This window comes from Narcine bancroftii, chromosome 8 (assembly GCF_036971445.1).
Source record: "Narcine bancroftii isolate sNarBan1 chromosome 8, sNarBan1.hap1, whole genome shotgun sequence".
NCBI classification, from domain to species: domain Eukaryota; kingdom Metazoa; phylum Chordata; class Chondrichthyes; order Torpediniformes; family Narcinidae; genus Narcine; species Narcine bancroftii.
The window spans coordinates 60523760-60541124 of NC_091476.1; the positions used below are offsets into that span (position 1 = coordinate 60523760).

At 45.8% G+C, this 17365-nt stretch overlaps 1 protein-coding gene across 1 annotated transcript; it reads right to left on the minus strand.

Moving 5' to 3' along the window:
* Positions 1 to 1351: 1351 nt before the first annotated feature.
* On the minus strand, positions 1352 to 1761 carry LOC138740741 (histone H2A type 1-F). Its single transcript, XM_069893810.1, has one exon. It carries the CDS (start codon positions 1759 to 1761, stop codon positions 1372 to 1374), a length of 390 nt encoding a protein of 129 aa, XP_069749911.1. The 3' UTR covers positions 1352 to 1371.
* Between the last annotated feature and the right edge of the window lie 15604 nt (positions 1762 to 17365).

Below are 17365 nucleotides of genomic sequence, written 5' to 3' on the forward strand. Positions count from 1 at the left end.
AATCTGCAACTCCATATCCATAATTCACTCCCTTAGTAACTGCATCTCGGTACACCTGGTGCAGATGTGGCCATTTGGGAGGGTGGAGGTCACCCATTGTTCCCACATCTGACACCCAGTACAGAGCACTAACCCTATTGGCATGACTCTGAATACGAAGGCAAATAACTCAGCTTACCTTTTCTCCTTGCCTGCTTTCGCCGAATCCTGATAAGCCAAAGCCAGGAAGTCTGACTCCTTCACTGCTCCAAAGCCAGAAAGTCTCACTCCTTCACTGCTCCATTCACTCACTGAGCCACTCCTCGCTGGCCGCTCCCTCCCCTTTCACTTCTTTTATTGGCCCCTTGACCAATTAACCCTGTACGATTTCCCAACGATGAGAAATATTAATTGAGGACCTGACCCACATCACTCCATCATCCCTCATCTTTCCCTGGAGACCCTCTTGCTCTCACTGTGCTGAACACGGCGTATTAACTGCACTCCCCTGTGTTGTAAATGTGCTGAATCCCATTTCTACCCGAGATCACAATCGGATTTCAGTCCGTTCACCGATCGACCTTTGACGCTGCAGCTTCGGGTCCGCCTGCAGTTTGTGGACAGTGACCCGTCCGCAACCTAATGCTGCTTCCACCAAACCCCGCCACTGTTCTGGGAATCGACATCTGTTCCGGTCGGTTGTAAATGGATCTGGATCAGGTTACGGGTGAAGCAGGAGTCTGTTAACACACAACGATCAGGTTTTCTTCTTGTTTAAAGCAATTTTCCAGGCGTATTATTCTCATGTCATTTGGGTACAGCCGGTTCGTTTGGGCACATCTCGTGTCGCCTGGTTGTTGGGGGGGGGCGGGTGAATCTGCTCATTACATATATTCCTACAGATAAATATGACGGTGGCAGGCCATTTAACCCAAGAGTCCGTGCCGACCCGTTACACCAATTAATCTGCAACCCCCAATACGTTTTGAGGGGTGGGAGAAAACCGGGGCGGACTCGGGGAGAACCGACAAACTCCTTACACACAGCGCCAAATTAAAACCCCAGACCCGATCTATGGCGCTGTGTAACAGCGTTGCGCAGTGCCTCATTATATAAAAAAATATGAAACTACGGAAGTGTCTGAAAAGTGGAAATGAGAGCAATCGGCAATAGGGAGTGAGCTGGAAGCGGCAGCAGAGACAATATGGGATCAGTTCTGGAGTGAATGTGAAACATGAGAAGGGCAGAAAAGTTTTAGACACAGACGTCCGGGAGTGACAAATCCACGGAGCGCAAATAAACCGCTCTCGCACAACCGGTGTTCGCCCTGTCACAGACACTGTGAGTGGCTCTGAAAAGAGCCTTTGGGTCTCAGGTTGATGATTCTCCCATTTACTTGCCCTTTGGGTTATTTGCTGCGCCGGTTTTCTTGGGCAACAGCACGGCCTGGATATTCGGCAACACACCTCCCTGAGCGATGGTTACCCTTCCCAACAACTTGTTGAGCTCTTCGTCGTTGCGAACGGCCAGCTGCAGGTGTCTAGGGATGATGCGGGTCTTCTTGTTGTCCCGGGCCGCGTTGCCGGCCAGCTCGAGAATTTCAGCCGTCAGATACTCCAGCACAGCAGCCAGATAGACCGGGGCTCCGGCGCCCACCCGCTCAGCATAGTTACCTTTTCTCAGGTGCCTATGAACACGGCCCACTGGGAACTGCAGTCCAGCCCGGGACGAGCGAGACTTGGCCTTGGCTCGAGCTTTGCCTCCTTTCCCTCGTCCAGACATTGCCACAAAATCTTTGCAAAGAATGAGAAAATTCTCCCGCACTGGCCATTCTTGTAGGTTTTGCATGAATGCGGAAGGACGCTTCTGATTGGTGGAGCAGCGCTTCATCTCATTGGTGGACTGAAAAAGCCCAATCAGACACATGGTTCATTCACCAATGATCAAAGAACAAAACAACAACCGCGGGAAATTACCGGCAATCCCGACATTTGAAATGCCAACCCAAGACAAAAAAATGTCTGAAAAGTTGCCAAAAACCACAAATCCATGTGAATTCCCTACTTTGCCAGGTACTTCCTCCCAACATTGGGATTCAGGGAACTTAGAAACAAAGGCAGTCACTGCAGGGAACTCACTCCACAATTAAAACATCAGCACAGCGATAAACTGAACATTGATCACATTAATGCACTCCGAATAAAAAGGGCTGGGGTGGGGAAAGGAGGCGAGGCAGGACTCTCAGAGCCAGCTAAGGAGTCGTGCTTCGCCCAGAGAGAACAGGGTCTCTGGAACTCACTGCCTGAGGTGTAGGTGAAGGTAAATGCCCAACACCTGGAACCTGGAGCTAGAGGAGCATCTGAATCGGCCCGAACCAACAAGGCTGTTGGCCCACTGTGGAGATGCGTGAACAGCAGTGTTGGGAGCTATGGGCTGAATGGACTTGTTAGAAACAGAATTTACCTTTAAAGAAATTTCTCGAGACAAAAATTGAGAACAAAGATCATTTATTACAACAACAATGCAAAGTTGGGTGCTTCCCCATACCTTGGGAATACACACATACACTGGGGCTCACCCAACTTATATTCAGTGAATTTCAGTATCAGAATACCCTCCCCCTTACATTCTTCTGCCCCCTGGATGCGTTTGGCATAGGCAATCCTTCCTGCCTACTGCAGTTTCAGTGGACTTGGAACACCAGGGGGTATCCTGTCGGTGTCCTCTCATGTCATTATCCCCATTGTCCTTATTCACAACCTTGCCCTTGTCCCCATTCACACCTTTCCAACTCTTACAGTCCCTTCATATGCAGAGTTCGCTAATCCTGTCTAGGGTTTACTAATTAAATATGCCTAACTTGATAAATCTGTGTATGGCTTACTAATTATATATGTAGAACTTGGTACTTCTGTCTAGGGCTAGGAGACCAGACTATCTCAACTTCATCTCATCTCATTCTATTATTCCTTACCTCTCCTTATCTTATTCATACCATGGGCTCATTGATCCTGTTGAAAAGACTAGAAGATTCTTATCTTACATAGGCTGACTCTGCTTCCTGCATTCTAATTTCCATGCTTAGCCTGTTCATACTGGTTTAATCCATCACTCCACATGTCTGCACTAGTTTCCCATCTTTCATATTTTTATGTCAAGTTTCCTCATCTCTCACAATCCTCACTTCTCTTTTAGATCAGTGTCACTGATCTGTCAAATAAAATGTGCTATTGCTAAAGTTGGTCTTTCTCCCAGCGGGTCAATAAACGAAAAGCATCCATTTGGGAAACACACACCCCTTTAGTTATAGAAATAGGGGTCCGCAAAATCATGAAATGAATACCAGCCTTTAGGTAGGGGAGCACCACACTGACCAGAATAGTGAGTCCTGCTGCTATCAGGTCTGTGAGTATCAGGCTCCAGTTCTCAGTAAAAAGTCGAGTCCATCCCACATCAGTCCAAGGTTGCCAAGTCTGAACATGGGCATGGGATGATTTTTGTCGAAGTCCTGAAGCAGTGTCTTTAACCGCCTGACTGTTGTAAGCATTATCAGTACTGATTCTCGCACAAACGCTGCCTCCAGCAGCCAACGAGCAACAGAGAGCCAGGCGGTTTCATTGAATCGTTGCTTGTAGCTGTAGTCTTTCTTCAGCCCCTACATTCAGGGCCATCGCCGTCCGTTCGGCGACGATCTCCAAAGCCACCTGGAGTCTGAACAAACGATTTAAATGCCCAGCAGCTTTAGTATTCTGGAGCTGTTTACTTCATTGATAATTGGAACTCCCCTTACTTTGGTGGCATTTAACAGTTGGACTGGCTGTATATTCTAAAGGATGCTTTAGAATAGCACAGGTTGGGGAGGGGTGTTTCTTGTAACTTAATCTGTGAGTTGTAACCTGCCTGTGAACATTAGCATATGTATCAACTCTCTCTCTTCCACCTGTACAATCCTGACAATTATCCTGTCTGCCTTTGTGCCCACATCTGCCTTGTGCTAAACCATTAAAATTGATGTTGTAAATATCTGCAGAGTCCAAAAACCCATTAAAATCATCATAATGAGAGGTGTTCTGTGCCCCTGGTCCACATTTGAAATCTACATTAACCCCTACCTTACTATGATCGTACCCTATATCTATGTCCCGTCTACATTGTAAAGTAAAATAATGGCCATCTATGCTGCCCCTATTCCAGGAGGACTTAATACATTTTGAAAAGTTCAGTGATCCCAGAATTTGGGAGGCAACTATTAAATAGTACAATAAAAATTAAAAACAACATTACAAGGCTTTTTCTCGGCGTAGTGTGACTTTCAAGTCAGGATGAAGGACTGCACGCCAGGTGGAGGGTGGATTTTCAAGATCTGTAGTCTATGGTTCAGCAGCTCGTTTGATTCGCTGGATGTGGCTCCAACCCTTTTCTTTCGTTTGTACAGCGGTGTCTGTAATCAAAAGTACACAGTAGCGGCCATCCCAGACAGGTTTTAGTTGTTTATCTTGCCAATCTTTAACAAATATTCAATCACTAGGTTTAATAGAATGAATTGGATACTCCAGGGGGGGAGTTTGAGCTAGTAAACCCTTCTGTTTTAATTCAAGGAGTGAAGCAGACAGTTCCTGTAAATATTTAGAGATATATTGATCATTAGCCTCAGGGATGGGAGTATCAGTGTGGAATCCCATGTAAGGAAGACCAAACATCATCTCATATGGTGAGACAGCAAGGTCTTTACAAGGAGCTGTGAGAATCCTGATTAAAGCTAAGGGCAAGCATTTAATCCAGGAGAGGCCAGTTTCCTCATGAAGTCGAGTGAGCTGGTATTTCAAAGTCTGATTCATTCGCTCAACCCGGCCCGAACTCTGGGGGTGCCATGGGGTATGGAGCTACCAGTCAATGCCCAATCTTTTACAAACCCCCTGGAGTACCCGAGAAATGAAGTGTGTACCACGATCTGAGTCAATGGTCTGGATCATCCCATACCGTGGAATTACAGAATCCAGCAGTACTCTGATAACGGTACTTGCACGATCATTCGGGGTCGGGAAAGCCTCAACCCATCGTGTGAAATGATCTACCATCACCAACAGGTACTTGTAAATACCTATCTTAGGTAACTCTGTGAAGTCCACTTGTATGCGTTGGAAAGGGCATACAGCGATATCGCGACAACCAGGCATTACCTGGTGCATGACCTTCTTATTAATCCTCTGACAAATTGGGCACCCCTGGGTACTCTGCTTGGCTATAGTGTAAACGCCTGAACAATGAAAGGAGCGAACAAAAGTGTCGACAAGTGCCTGGGCTCCCCAGTGTGTCTGTTGATGGAGCTGGTCAAACAGTTGCCGTGCCAAAGCTTTATTCAGGACTTGGTGTCCTTCGGCTGTCCACCACAACCCATCACTTGTTTGACGCATCCCCTGATCCCTCATATAAACCTCCTCCTCTTGTGAAAAGATGGGAGTCTTTTTAAGCTCCTGTGGGATGGGGAGTAACAGCTGCATGTCCACTTTCGCAGTGAGTGCTGCCTGTTTAGCAGCTGCATCTGCCTGTCTGTTGCCCTGTGCTTCAGGGCTGTCACCAGTTTGATGGCCCCGTACATGGACCACAGCTATTTCCTCAGGTAAAGTCAGAGTCTCCAAGGATTGGACAATTAGGTTCTCATGCATCAATTTCTGTCCTTTTCCCGTTATCATTCCCCATTCCTTCCAGATTTTCCCAAAGGTGTGCACTACCCCAAAAGCGTATTTTGAATCTGTATAGATTGTGCCCACCTTATTTTCCAGACCTTGGAGAGCTCGACAGAGGGCATATAATTCGCAAGACTGGGCTGACTAGTGACCAGGAAGGCGACCGGCTTCAATAACTACCCCCTCATTCCCATCCACTATACTATATCCGCTATAGCGAGTGCCATCAATACAGCGGGAAGAGCCATCAATAAACCACCGTTCTCCCTCCTGTAAAGGCTCATCACTCAAATCTTCTCTGATCTTAGTCTGCAGGTCTATCACTTCCAAACATATATGCTCTAACTCATTGATTGTGTTGGGAGAGGTTGGAGAGACTAAAAAGGCTGCTGGATTATGTTCTTTACTTATAGTCAGAGTTAGATCATCCCTATCCATTAAGATCGCTTCGTATTTCAAGATTCTAGAATCTGTAAGCCACCTACCAGCACGCTGTAACAGAATATTGCGAACGGTGTGAGGAGTGTGTACTATCATTGGGGCACCAAATGTAATTTTTCGTGCTTCTTCAACTAAAATAGCAGTGGCTGCGATAGCTTGAACACATTCTGGCCAACCACGACAAACAGGATCCAAAACTTTTGAGAGAAAAGCAACTGGCTGCCTGCTGCCTGCCCTTTCTTGTGTTAAAACACCGGTTGCTACACCCCCTTTTGCGTTAGTATAAAGGTCAAAAGACTTATTAAGGTTGGGTAAAGCCAACACTGGGGCACTAATTAGGCGCTGTTTTACCAAGTTAAAATTATTAATCTCTTCTTCCGTCCAAATGAGCGCTTCGCCCCCTATAATCGCGAGCTTATCGTAAAGGAATCGAACTAGATTAGAATAATTTTCTATCCACATTCTACAGTTTCCCACTAGACCAAAGAATTTCTTGAGTTCTTGGGCATTCTTAGGAGGTGGGATCAGTAGAATAGCTTGTATCCTTTCGGGACTGATCTTTCTAGTTCCCTGACTTACCAAATGACCCAGGTATTTAACCTCTGGTTGTACGAATTGTAATTTGGATTCACTCACCCTGAGACCCTTCTTTTCAAGAAAATTCAAAAGTGCAATGGTATATAGTTTAGCTGATTCATACATCCTTCCCGTAATTAATAAATCATCTACATATTGAATTAACTGACAACTCTCTTCCCGAGGAGCCTCCTCTAATATTTGTTCGAGGACCTGGCCAAATAAGTTTGGTGATTCCGTAAAGCCCTGAGGGAGTACTGTCCACCTGTATTGATTTTTACGTCCCGTAAAAGGATTCTCCCATTCAAAAGCAAACATATCTCTGCTCTCTGCTGCTAACGGGCAGGTCCAGAAAGCATCCTTGAGGTCAATTACGCTAAACCATTTACTGTGGGGATCGATTTTACCCATTATTGTGTATGTATTAGGTACGACAGGGTGACGGGTGAGAATAATTTTGTTGAGTTCCCTCAAATCCTGTACTAATCTATAGGTACCGTCTGGTTTTTGGACGGGTAAGATTGGGGTATTAAAAGGTGACATACAAGGTTCTAGAATGCCATCTTTCACCAATTGGTCAATTACTGGCTGCAGCCCCTTTCGGCCAGCCATTGGAATGGGATACTGCTTTCGTCTAATAATGTGCTCAGGATCTTTTAAGGTAACTCGTAGGGGAGGGATATCTAGCACTCCTCTATTGCCTCTTCCTGCCCATACTCCCGGATTTATGAGTTCCCGATCCTCCTCACTTAATACATATAGTTGAACCCCAATACCTGATTCTTGTGGTCTGGTGCCGATAGCCAATTGATCTTGTAAATCCCATCCCAGCAAACAAACTCCCGCTTGGGGAACTAATAAGAGATCCTCCGTTATAACCTTTTCTCCCATCTGTATCCTAACATCTCTTAATACAGGGACCGGGAAATCTCTTCCTCCTACTCCCGAAACTATCACTGTCCCTTCTATCCTAACACCCTTGGGTTGATGTAAAATACTAGACCGTGCTGCCCTGGAATCAACTAAAAATACCAGCTTGTTACTGTGGGGTCCTATGCTTAAATTTACTAATGGTTCTCCGTGCAGCCCCACAGTGTGTATTGACTGAGAACCGTGACTCCCCTATTCATAGTCTGTTTCCATCAGGGCATAAGATCGCGTCTCCCTGGCTCGCATGGGGCACTCTCTCTTGAAGTGTCCCTCCTTGTTACAATAGTAGCAGACCATTGTTCCCACTTCCCAATTCCTAGTTGGGTCTCCCCGGGGTCCCGGGAATGGTTGGCGTCCCCGGAATCCTCCTCTACTCCTTCCTCTACTCTGGACCCTATTTCCCCATCCCTGGCTCTCCTCCCAATGCCCAAGAGCTGGCACAAAGTCCCTACCTTTTCCTTGCTGTCCCTCCATAGCTCCCTTAAATGCCTGCATTAAAATCTGAGCCTTTCCCTTCTGCTTATCCTCAGATCTCTGTACAAAGGCTTTTTGCGCAATTTGTAGAAGCTGGGTTATTCCCTGCTCATGCCAATTCTCAGTTTTCTGTAATTTCCTCCTTATGTCTGGGGCTGAATTTGTAACGAAACTCGTTAATACTAATTGTTCCCCTGCTGGGGATTCTATATCCAGACCCCCATATTGCTGTATAGCCATACGCAATCTATTCAAAAATGCCGAGGGGATCTCCTCGGGTCCCTGAGGAACTTCGAATGCCTTTTTAAAGTTCTGTCCCTTCGGAACAGACTCCCTGATTCCTTTAATCAGATTAGCCCTATACTCTTCCATTAATACCCGACCATCATTGGTATTTTTATCCCAATTAGGTCTAGCCAAGGGGAATTTAGCTTCTCCAGGTATCGCATCTGGTCCCCCTTGGTGATCCCGATCCCAGACTCTAATCCCTGCCTGGCGAATCATTCCACGCTCATCCAGGGTAAACAGAGTCTTAAATATAGCCGTTAATTCATCCCATGTATATACATTCGGTCCCAACAACTGATCCAATTATTCAGTGCATCCCTGGGGATCCTCTATCAGGGAAATTATTTTCCTCTTAAAATTACGCACCTCCGTACTGGTCAAGGGCACATTTACAAAACCAAGACCCCCTCCCACGGGAACCTCCCATAGGGGTCTCATCCAGCTAACTTCTAGCTTATTATTTCTGAAATCCTGCTCTTCAGAAACTGACTCACAGTATCCTGCCCTTTCTTCCAGTAGGTCCTCACTCGGCTCAAAGCTAACCCTGCCTCTGTCTCTCGTAGGCAATCTAATACTTTGTAAACGGGTTAACATGCCACCCCTATTCTCTTCTCCTTTCGTGAGTTGCGGGGGAGGAGGGGAAGGTGTGGAAGGGTAGGGCACAGGATGGGGGGTGAGAGATAGGAGCTGGTAAAGGAGGGGCATAGGGTGGAGGAAGGGAATGTTACACATCCCATCCTTGCATCTCGGGTACAAGGGGTTCCTCATCCCTCTTATCCTCACTTCTCTTTTCGTTCAGGACCAGTTGGTCAACCGATCCCCTGAGCCAGCAGGTGGCACATTCCCTGCTCTCAATGTTATCTCTTTGATTCTTATATAGCCAGATGTTCAGTTCCTGACACATCCAGTCATCCTCAGATCCGAGCCTCGGCCAATATACTGAGCTCCCTTTAATAGGACTTTTAACCCATTCCAGACAACAGTACTTAATCATGATAAGTTTGTCTTTTCCCCGGGTTCTCCCCGAACCCCAGTCAGATAACATTACTCCTAACGGTCTCTGTTTAGTTATCTGATCATCCAATCCTTCACTAGGACTCTCTCTCTTACTGCCCATACCTCCCATACTGACAGGTATAAAAAATTTCTCTTACCAGATCCAGTAGCTACTCTTATCGCGCTTCCTTAGCATTCTCCCGTCGTTGTAATAAATGTTCTTTGTTCTCAATTTTTGTCTCAAGCAATTTCTGTTAAGGTACTTCTATTTCTAACAAATGGGGGCTCGTCCAGGATCACACTCCCTCCACTCGCTTCTTCCACTGACTAGCCACCCGTCGTCCGTGAGTCCAGCTGAATCAGCTGGGGTGCACCTACCCCCGTCGTCGGGCACTTGGTCAGTGGAGGGAGTGTGATCCTGGACGAGCTCCCATTTGTTAGAAATAGAAGTACCTTAACAGAAATTGCTCGAGACAAAAATTGAGAACAAAGAACATTTATTACAACAACAATGCAAAGTTGGGTGCTTCCCCTTACCCTGGGAATACACACATACACTGGGGCTCACCCAACTTTTATTCAGTGAATTTCAGTATCAGAATACCCTCCCCCTTACATTCTTCTGCCCCCTGGATGGGTTTGGCATAGGCAATCCTTCCTGCCTACGTGCAGTTTCAGTGGACTTGGAACACCAGGGGGTATCCTGTCGGTGTCCTCCCTATTGTCCTTATTCACAACCTTGCCCTTGTCCCCATTCACACCTTTCCAACTCTCAGAGCTACAGTCCCTTCATATGCAGAGTTCGCTAATCCTGTCTAGGATTTACTAATTAAATATGCCTAACTTGATAAATCTGTGTATGGCTTACTAATTATATATGTAGAACTTGGTACTTCCGTCTAGGGCTAGGAGACCCTTATCTCATCCAGACTATCTCAACTTCCTACATTCTCATTCTATTATTCCTTACCTCTCCTTATCTTATTCATACGGTGGGCTCACTGATCCTGTCGAAAAGACTAGAAGATTCTTATCTTACAGAGGCTGACTCTGCTTCCTGCATTCTAATTTCCATGCTTAGCCTGTTCATACTGGTTTAATCCATCACTCCACATGTCTGCACTAGTTTCCCCATCTTTCATATTTTTATGTCAAGTTTCCTCATCTCTCACAATCCTCACTTCTCTTTTAGATCAGTGATACTGATCTCTCACACAGTCACGCTGAAGCAGTTTGCACACCTGATTTTTAAGGTGGGCCAGGGTTGACACAGAGCCCAGGCTTGTCATGGACAGCAGATTTCTTCCGCAGGATGGAAAGAGTGACCTTGATGGTCTTTGACCACAGGCCAAGTCTTACCCATACTGATACATGCTGCTTATTGCACACATCCCTCCTGAGTCCAGGCCCCTTCATTGCCAGGACAGGACTGAACTGCTCTGCTCCTGGATCCCAGACTCTGGGACTCTCCACATTGATCGGTTGAAAGCAACAGAATCAGTTCCACAAGAGGATAGCCGTCATCACAGGGACTCCAGAGGGAGCTGGTGCTCTGGATACAGACAGACTGGGTCCCATACGGTTCACTCTGTATCCCTGTCCCCAAATCACAGGGGTCATGAATTTAACTCAAGTCCCTGAGCCTCAACCTCTTGGTGGGTGAGGGGGGGGGGGGGCGGTATGCCAACCCAAGAGCCCAGAGACCCTCACAGGAGCAGAATGCTAATGGAACAAGTGAATGGAATGTCCTACAATTGATCATGCAGAGGGACAGTGAGTGTGTTCATCAACTTATACACCTGCCACACACACTCACATGAACATCCATGTGCACACATATGCACAAACAAATGCAAACACAACCAAACACAGACTCATACGTGCACACATGCGGACATGTGCGCTGACAGATGCTTGCACACGTGACCACACAGACATGTAGACATGCACACACACTTGTGGACACACATAGACATGTGCCCTGAAACAGAGACACGTGCACAAACACATACACAGACACACATATCTGCACACGTGGACACACCTGCTGAGAAAGAGAGACAAACACACAGTCTGATCTCCCATCCTTCTGTTCATTCCCCCTCAGATCTCTCACCGGTTGATGTCACTCAATTTGCTTGAAAACATCCCTAGCTGATCCAATCTCTCCTCCGGCTGAAACATTGCTGTCCTGGCCAAGTTTTATGCAAAGGTGGGAGGAGTGAGTGGTGGCTGGAGAGATGGGAGCATCGTAACAGGGGAGAAAGTAGCAGGGCAGGTTGGAAAAGTGAGGACAAAGCCCCTAGGATCCTGGGCTTCAAAAGGAGAAGTATAGGGGAACCTATGCACCCCACTGAGTTGGTCACACCTGGAGCTCTGTGTCCAGGACTGGGTTGCATACTCTGGGGAAGATGGAAAAGCTCCAGAGGGTGCAGAAGGGGTTGGACTGAAATGACTCCAGGACTGAGCTCAGCTCAGCTTTTGTGGTGGGTTCCAGCTGCTGGGGCCATTCTCCCTGTAATAGAGGAGGTTGTGAGGAGATCTGATCGAGGCTTTGACCACAGGCCAGTGCTCACTACACTGACAACCAGCTGCTAATTCAAAGTTCAATGTGGAAAGTTCAGATTTCTTGGCAGAGTTCACGGAGATTGCTTATTCCTGCGGGCCTGGCAGAATTTCCACTTACTGGTTACTTGAACCTCTAGAAGTAATAAGGAGTCAAAATGATGGTCCTTATGCTGAGAGAACGTTGCTTGGATGGACAATTAACAGACTATTAGGTGGAAAAATGAATGATGATTAGGAGCCATTGAATGTAAATGTCAACAGACTTTCAGTTATCAAACATAATGATCTGTGGGAACCACAGTTTAAAATTGATTACCCTTAATGTCACAAAGATATTCAAGAACCTTCAAAGTAAGATAAACAGCTTCTAGATTTAGTTTCAAATTCCGTTAAACATGTTGATGGTTATCATTGTGCAAATTTTGCTCTCAGGAAATGTGCTGAAGATAATGAAGAGCGATTTCATTCTCAGACTGTAAACATCATCAGAAATTATTTCTGTGCTGATGATTGTCTCACTTCAGTGGTGTCAGAAAAAGAAGCAATAAATCTTTATCACAAGTTAAAAGAGAACTGTAATAAAGGAGGTTTCTTCCTTACGAAATGTATTAGCAACGGTTGAGATATGTTGAGATGTATACCTCTGTCAAATCTTCCCTCATTCTTCTACACTCCAGGGAATAAAATCTAAACCTGTTACACCTTTCCTGGTAAATCAGTTCCTTAAGTCCCGGCAACATTTTGGTAAATCTTCTCTGTATTCTTCAATCTTACTGACATCTTTCCTGTAGTTTGGTGACCAAAACTGTGCACAATTCTTCAAATTTCCCCACACCCACTCTTGTACATCTTTACCATCACATCCCAACTCCAATACTCAGTGTATTGATTATGATGACCAAAAGGCCAAAAGCTCTCTTTAAAATCCCATACACCTGTGATGCCACGTTCAGGGAATGACAGTATACATCTCTATTCCCAGATCCCTCTGTTCTACTGCACGCTACTAGTCACATTCACTTTGGATGAAAATACATGCATGTCCAATGCCTTTAAACAGCCTCCAATAACTTATCCACCACTGACATCTCACTCACCGGCCTATAACTTCTTGGAGCCTTTTATAAACAATAGAAAAATATTATCTCTCCTCCAATCCTCCAGCACCTCACCCATGAAAAAGATGTTTTAAATATCTCTGCCAGGGCCTAGCAATTTCCACAATTTCCTCCCAAGGGAACACCTCGTCAGGCCCTGGCGATTTATCCACTCTTATTTGCCTCAAGACAACAAGCACCTCCCCCTCTTTAATCTGTGGGTTCCATGGCCTCACTGCTTGTGGCCTCACTTCTATGGACTGTGAACATATACAGTTTTAATACATATGCAGAAAGAATAATTTAAGATCTCCCTCATCTCTTTTGGCACTATGCAGAACTGACCTCTCTCATCTTCAAGAGGATCAATTATGGCCCTTGCTGTCCTTTTGCTATTTAATACATATGCAGAAGCCCTGAGGAGTTTCCTTCACCTTGTCTGCCAAAACAACTTCATTTGTCTTTTTACCTTCTTGATTTCCTTGTTAATTTTGTTCCTGCAATTTCTATACTCTTCAAGTCCCTCATTTGCACCTTGTTGCCTTTTTTGGCTGTACACATCTTTCTTCTTCTCAACCAGATCCTCAATAATGCTTGGTTCCCCATGCCCATTAAATTTGCAATTAATTCTGACAGGAACATAAATTCTTCTCCCTCAAAATTTCACCTTTAAAAGTCTTCCAGTTACCAATCACCCCCTTGCCAGGAAACAACCTGCCCTAGTCCCTGTTTATCAGATCTTTCTCCTCCCTTCACAATTGCATTTCTCCAATTTTGAATCTGACCCTGAAGACCTGACCTGTCCTTAAATGTAATCATTTTGGAAATTATGACATTATGATTACTGGACCCAAAGTGTCTCCCAAGTACACTTCTGTCACATGTCCTGCCTTGTTCCCTGATAGGAGATCTAGTATTACACTCCCAGTTAGAACCTCATTTGACAAATTCTAACCCATGCAGCAATTTTACAGGATGGGCATCCAGGTCAAAATTACAGACTATCACAATTTAATGTTTCCCGCAGCTGACTGCTATTTCTGCAGATTTACTAACCCTAACCCTAACCCAATCCCATTAACGTGGTCATCCCTTTCCTGTTTATCAGCTCCACCCATACAGCCTCAGTCGTGTAATACACAAACGTGCTGGAGAAACTCAGCAGGTCATCCACATCTATTGGAAATAAAGGTAACTAAAGGTTCAGGTCTGATCCCTTAAACAAGCTATGAGCAAAATAGGGGCAGGCACCTGAATAAAAAGGTTGGGAGGAGCACAGGAAGTGGGAGGAGCACAGGCTAACAGGACAGACATGGATAATAGACGAGACCTCTCGTCTGCCTCTCTGAGCACCAATGACCAGCAATTCCACCCTTCCCCCTTTCATCCCTCCCCTTCTATCACACCTGACAATGGAACCCCAGATCATTGAGCTGCCAGTCCTGCAACAAAGTTTTACCAATGGCTACATTGTCAAAGTTCCAATTTATTGTCAGATTACATTAAAAAAAATCAAAATCAACCCTGGGATTCTCTTTCCTGGGGGCCAGGCAGAATTTCTACCTCTTCGTAGTGCAAAATGAAATACTCAAGAGAAGACACATATACAGAAGATTAGAGTTCTTGGTGTTGAGGGCAGTGTGTTGGCTCGGATTAAACACTGCCAATCACTCAGAAGACAGAGGTGGAAGAACAAACAGTATTATAGGCTGAAAGGATGTAACTGGTGGAGTGCTCCTCCAAGATTCAGTTCCTGTTGAAATTCTTCCCCTGGAGGTTGGGCTAAATGCATGGGGTCCAAGTTGCTGATGACAACACCGGTGGGAGGGGATGCTGCGATGAGGTCACTGGGTCTCTGCCATGGTATTCAAATCAAATGAGCGAGTGCGACAAACTTGGCAAATCAAGACTAATGTGAAGTGTGAGGTCAGTTCTTTAGGGACAATGATCAACAGGGAGATTGTAATCCAAATGGAGAGAGATTGGAAGTGAAGGAAGGTCAGAGAGATCCAGGTTATCTTCTGTACAAATCACAAAAGCTCAGCAGTAACATGCAGCAGGTAGTTTTGAAGGCAAGGAGTGTGTTGTCCTTCACTGCAAAAGGCTTGGCGATTGGAAATTGGGAGGTATTGCTATCATTGAACAGGGAGTTGATGAGGCCACTGCTGGAGAAGTGGAGACGGTTCTGGTCCTCTGATTTAAATAAGGAGCTGCTGGCAGTGATATCCAGAGATTCAATAAGAATATTGCTGAGATGAGAGGGTTGCCTTCCCATGAGGTTTGAAGGGAAGTAGATCTGGATTGTTTGGAATTCAGTAAAAAAGAGGTTTGTTCTTCCTGAAAAAAATAAGATGCTTCGGGGTGATGACGGTGTGGATGTGGAGATGTTTCTGCCAGTGGGAGAAGAGGGAATGAAGAGACAGAGTTACAGGATTCAGGAGAAGACATTTAAAGCTGAGGGCAGACAGTCATGTTCTTTTACCCAGGGTAAATATGTCAAGTATGAGAAGAATTGATGGTGTTAGGGAGAGTTCAAAGAAGATGTGCATGGCAAGAACAGTCTGGAAGGGGTTGTGGTGAAAAGCGCCATGAGAGTTGAATTTAAAAGGCTTTCAGACATGCAGGAGAATGTGCAGGGATAAGGTGGATTTATGTTATGTGCAAGCACCAGACATTCAGTGCATTTTGCATCATGGATGCTGCCTGCATTGGAGAGAAGATATTATGAGAACAGTTTGAGTCAACTTGGTCTTTTCTCCTTGGATCGACAGAGGTGACCTCACAAAAGTGTATAAATGGCGAAAGGTGTTGATCATATGAATGGCCAGATATTTTTCCCAGGGATGAAATTACAAACATGAGGGGACACAATTTTAAGGTGCTTGGGAATAAGCACAGGAGGGATATGAGGTAAATCTTCACACAGAGTGGTGGGTGCTGGAGTGCATTGCTGCCAACTGTGGTGGATGCATGTCCAGTAGGATGTTTTACATGATTCTGGACAGGTATATGGAACTAAGGAAAAAGAATTGTTGGAGTAGGTTATCAGGTCAGCATGACACTGTGGGCCGAAGGGTTTGTAATGTGCTGCAGATTTCTCTGTTCCCATGCTGTTCTATGTTCTGTGGAAGCTGCATCACTGGAAGGATTTAAAGAGGAGGAAGATACATTTCGAGAGCTGAGGGAAGTGAGGGCTCTGTCCAACTGGCTCAAAAGAGGATTTGATGCTTGGTACAGATCAGGCATGATCACATTGAATAATGGGGCAGGCCAAGGGGACAGGAGACCAAATCTTGCTCCTTTTGTCCTGAGTTCTTTGCAGGAGGTTCTCATGTGGGACTCACTGCCTGCAGGGGTCTGGAAACAACCAATTAAGGCGTTCAATATGGAATTCGACAGGCCCTTCAGAGGAAATAACCTGCAGTGTTGTAGGAGAGGGAACTGATGGGATTGGTGCACTGGGTGCAAGCACAGATTTGATGGGATGAATAGCCTCCTGTGAAATATTTCCCCCCCCACTCCTTCCTCAAGTTTAAAGTGGATGTTAGTTTGTGTAATAAGGACACACTGCAATAACACTAGCACTGAATTCCCAGCACACTGAGCTGTCTGAGTGTAGCCCTGGTCAGTGAGGTCACAATGCAATATATAAGAGTGCTGGAGAAACTCAGCAAAGGACAGAGACCTTCATTCAACACCAAACTCTCTAATACATGGACAGAGACTGAACAAACCACAACACTAATTGCTCAGAGATGGACAATCTCAGCATCTCATGATAACATCAGCAGAACTGGACAGTAAGGACACAAACCTTTATAGCAGTCACTGTGCTGCAAGGACACTGACCTTTACAACAGTCCCTGCGCTGAAAGGACACTGACCTTTAAAACAGTCCGAAAGAACACAACCTGATGGCGCAAAATTATGCCATTGGGCTCATCAAATCATTTCCGCGGGGGAGGGGGGGGGGGGGAGGAGGGAGGGGGGAGTAGGGGGGGGGGAGGAGGGGGGGGAGGAGGGGGGGGGAGGAGGAGGGGGGAGGAGGGGGGGGGAGGGGGCGAGTTTGGTCCTTTCCAGGAAACCGTGAAATTGCCAAAATGTCTGTCATGGGGAATCGAGAGGATTGGACTATGGGTAAGGAGGTTTGTAGCGGGCAGCAGAGATAATATCGGATCAATTCAGGAGTGAAGGTGAAAGGGCAGAAAGGTTTTAGACACTGACGTCCGGGAGTGCCAAATCCACGGAGCGCAAACCTCCCGCTCTCGCACAGCCGATGTTCGCCCTGCCACAGACACTGTTGTCAGAAATAAAACTTCTCACACATGA

Coding starts and splice junctions, on each gene's coding strand:
- LOC138740741 (XM_069893810.1), bottom strand. CDS start 1,761: ATGTCTGGACGAGGGAAAGGAGGCAAAGCTCGAGCCAAGGCCAAGTCT.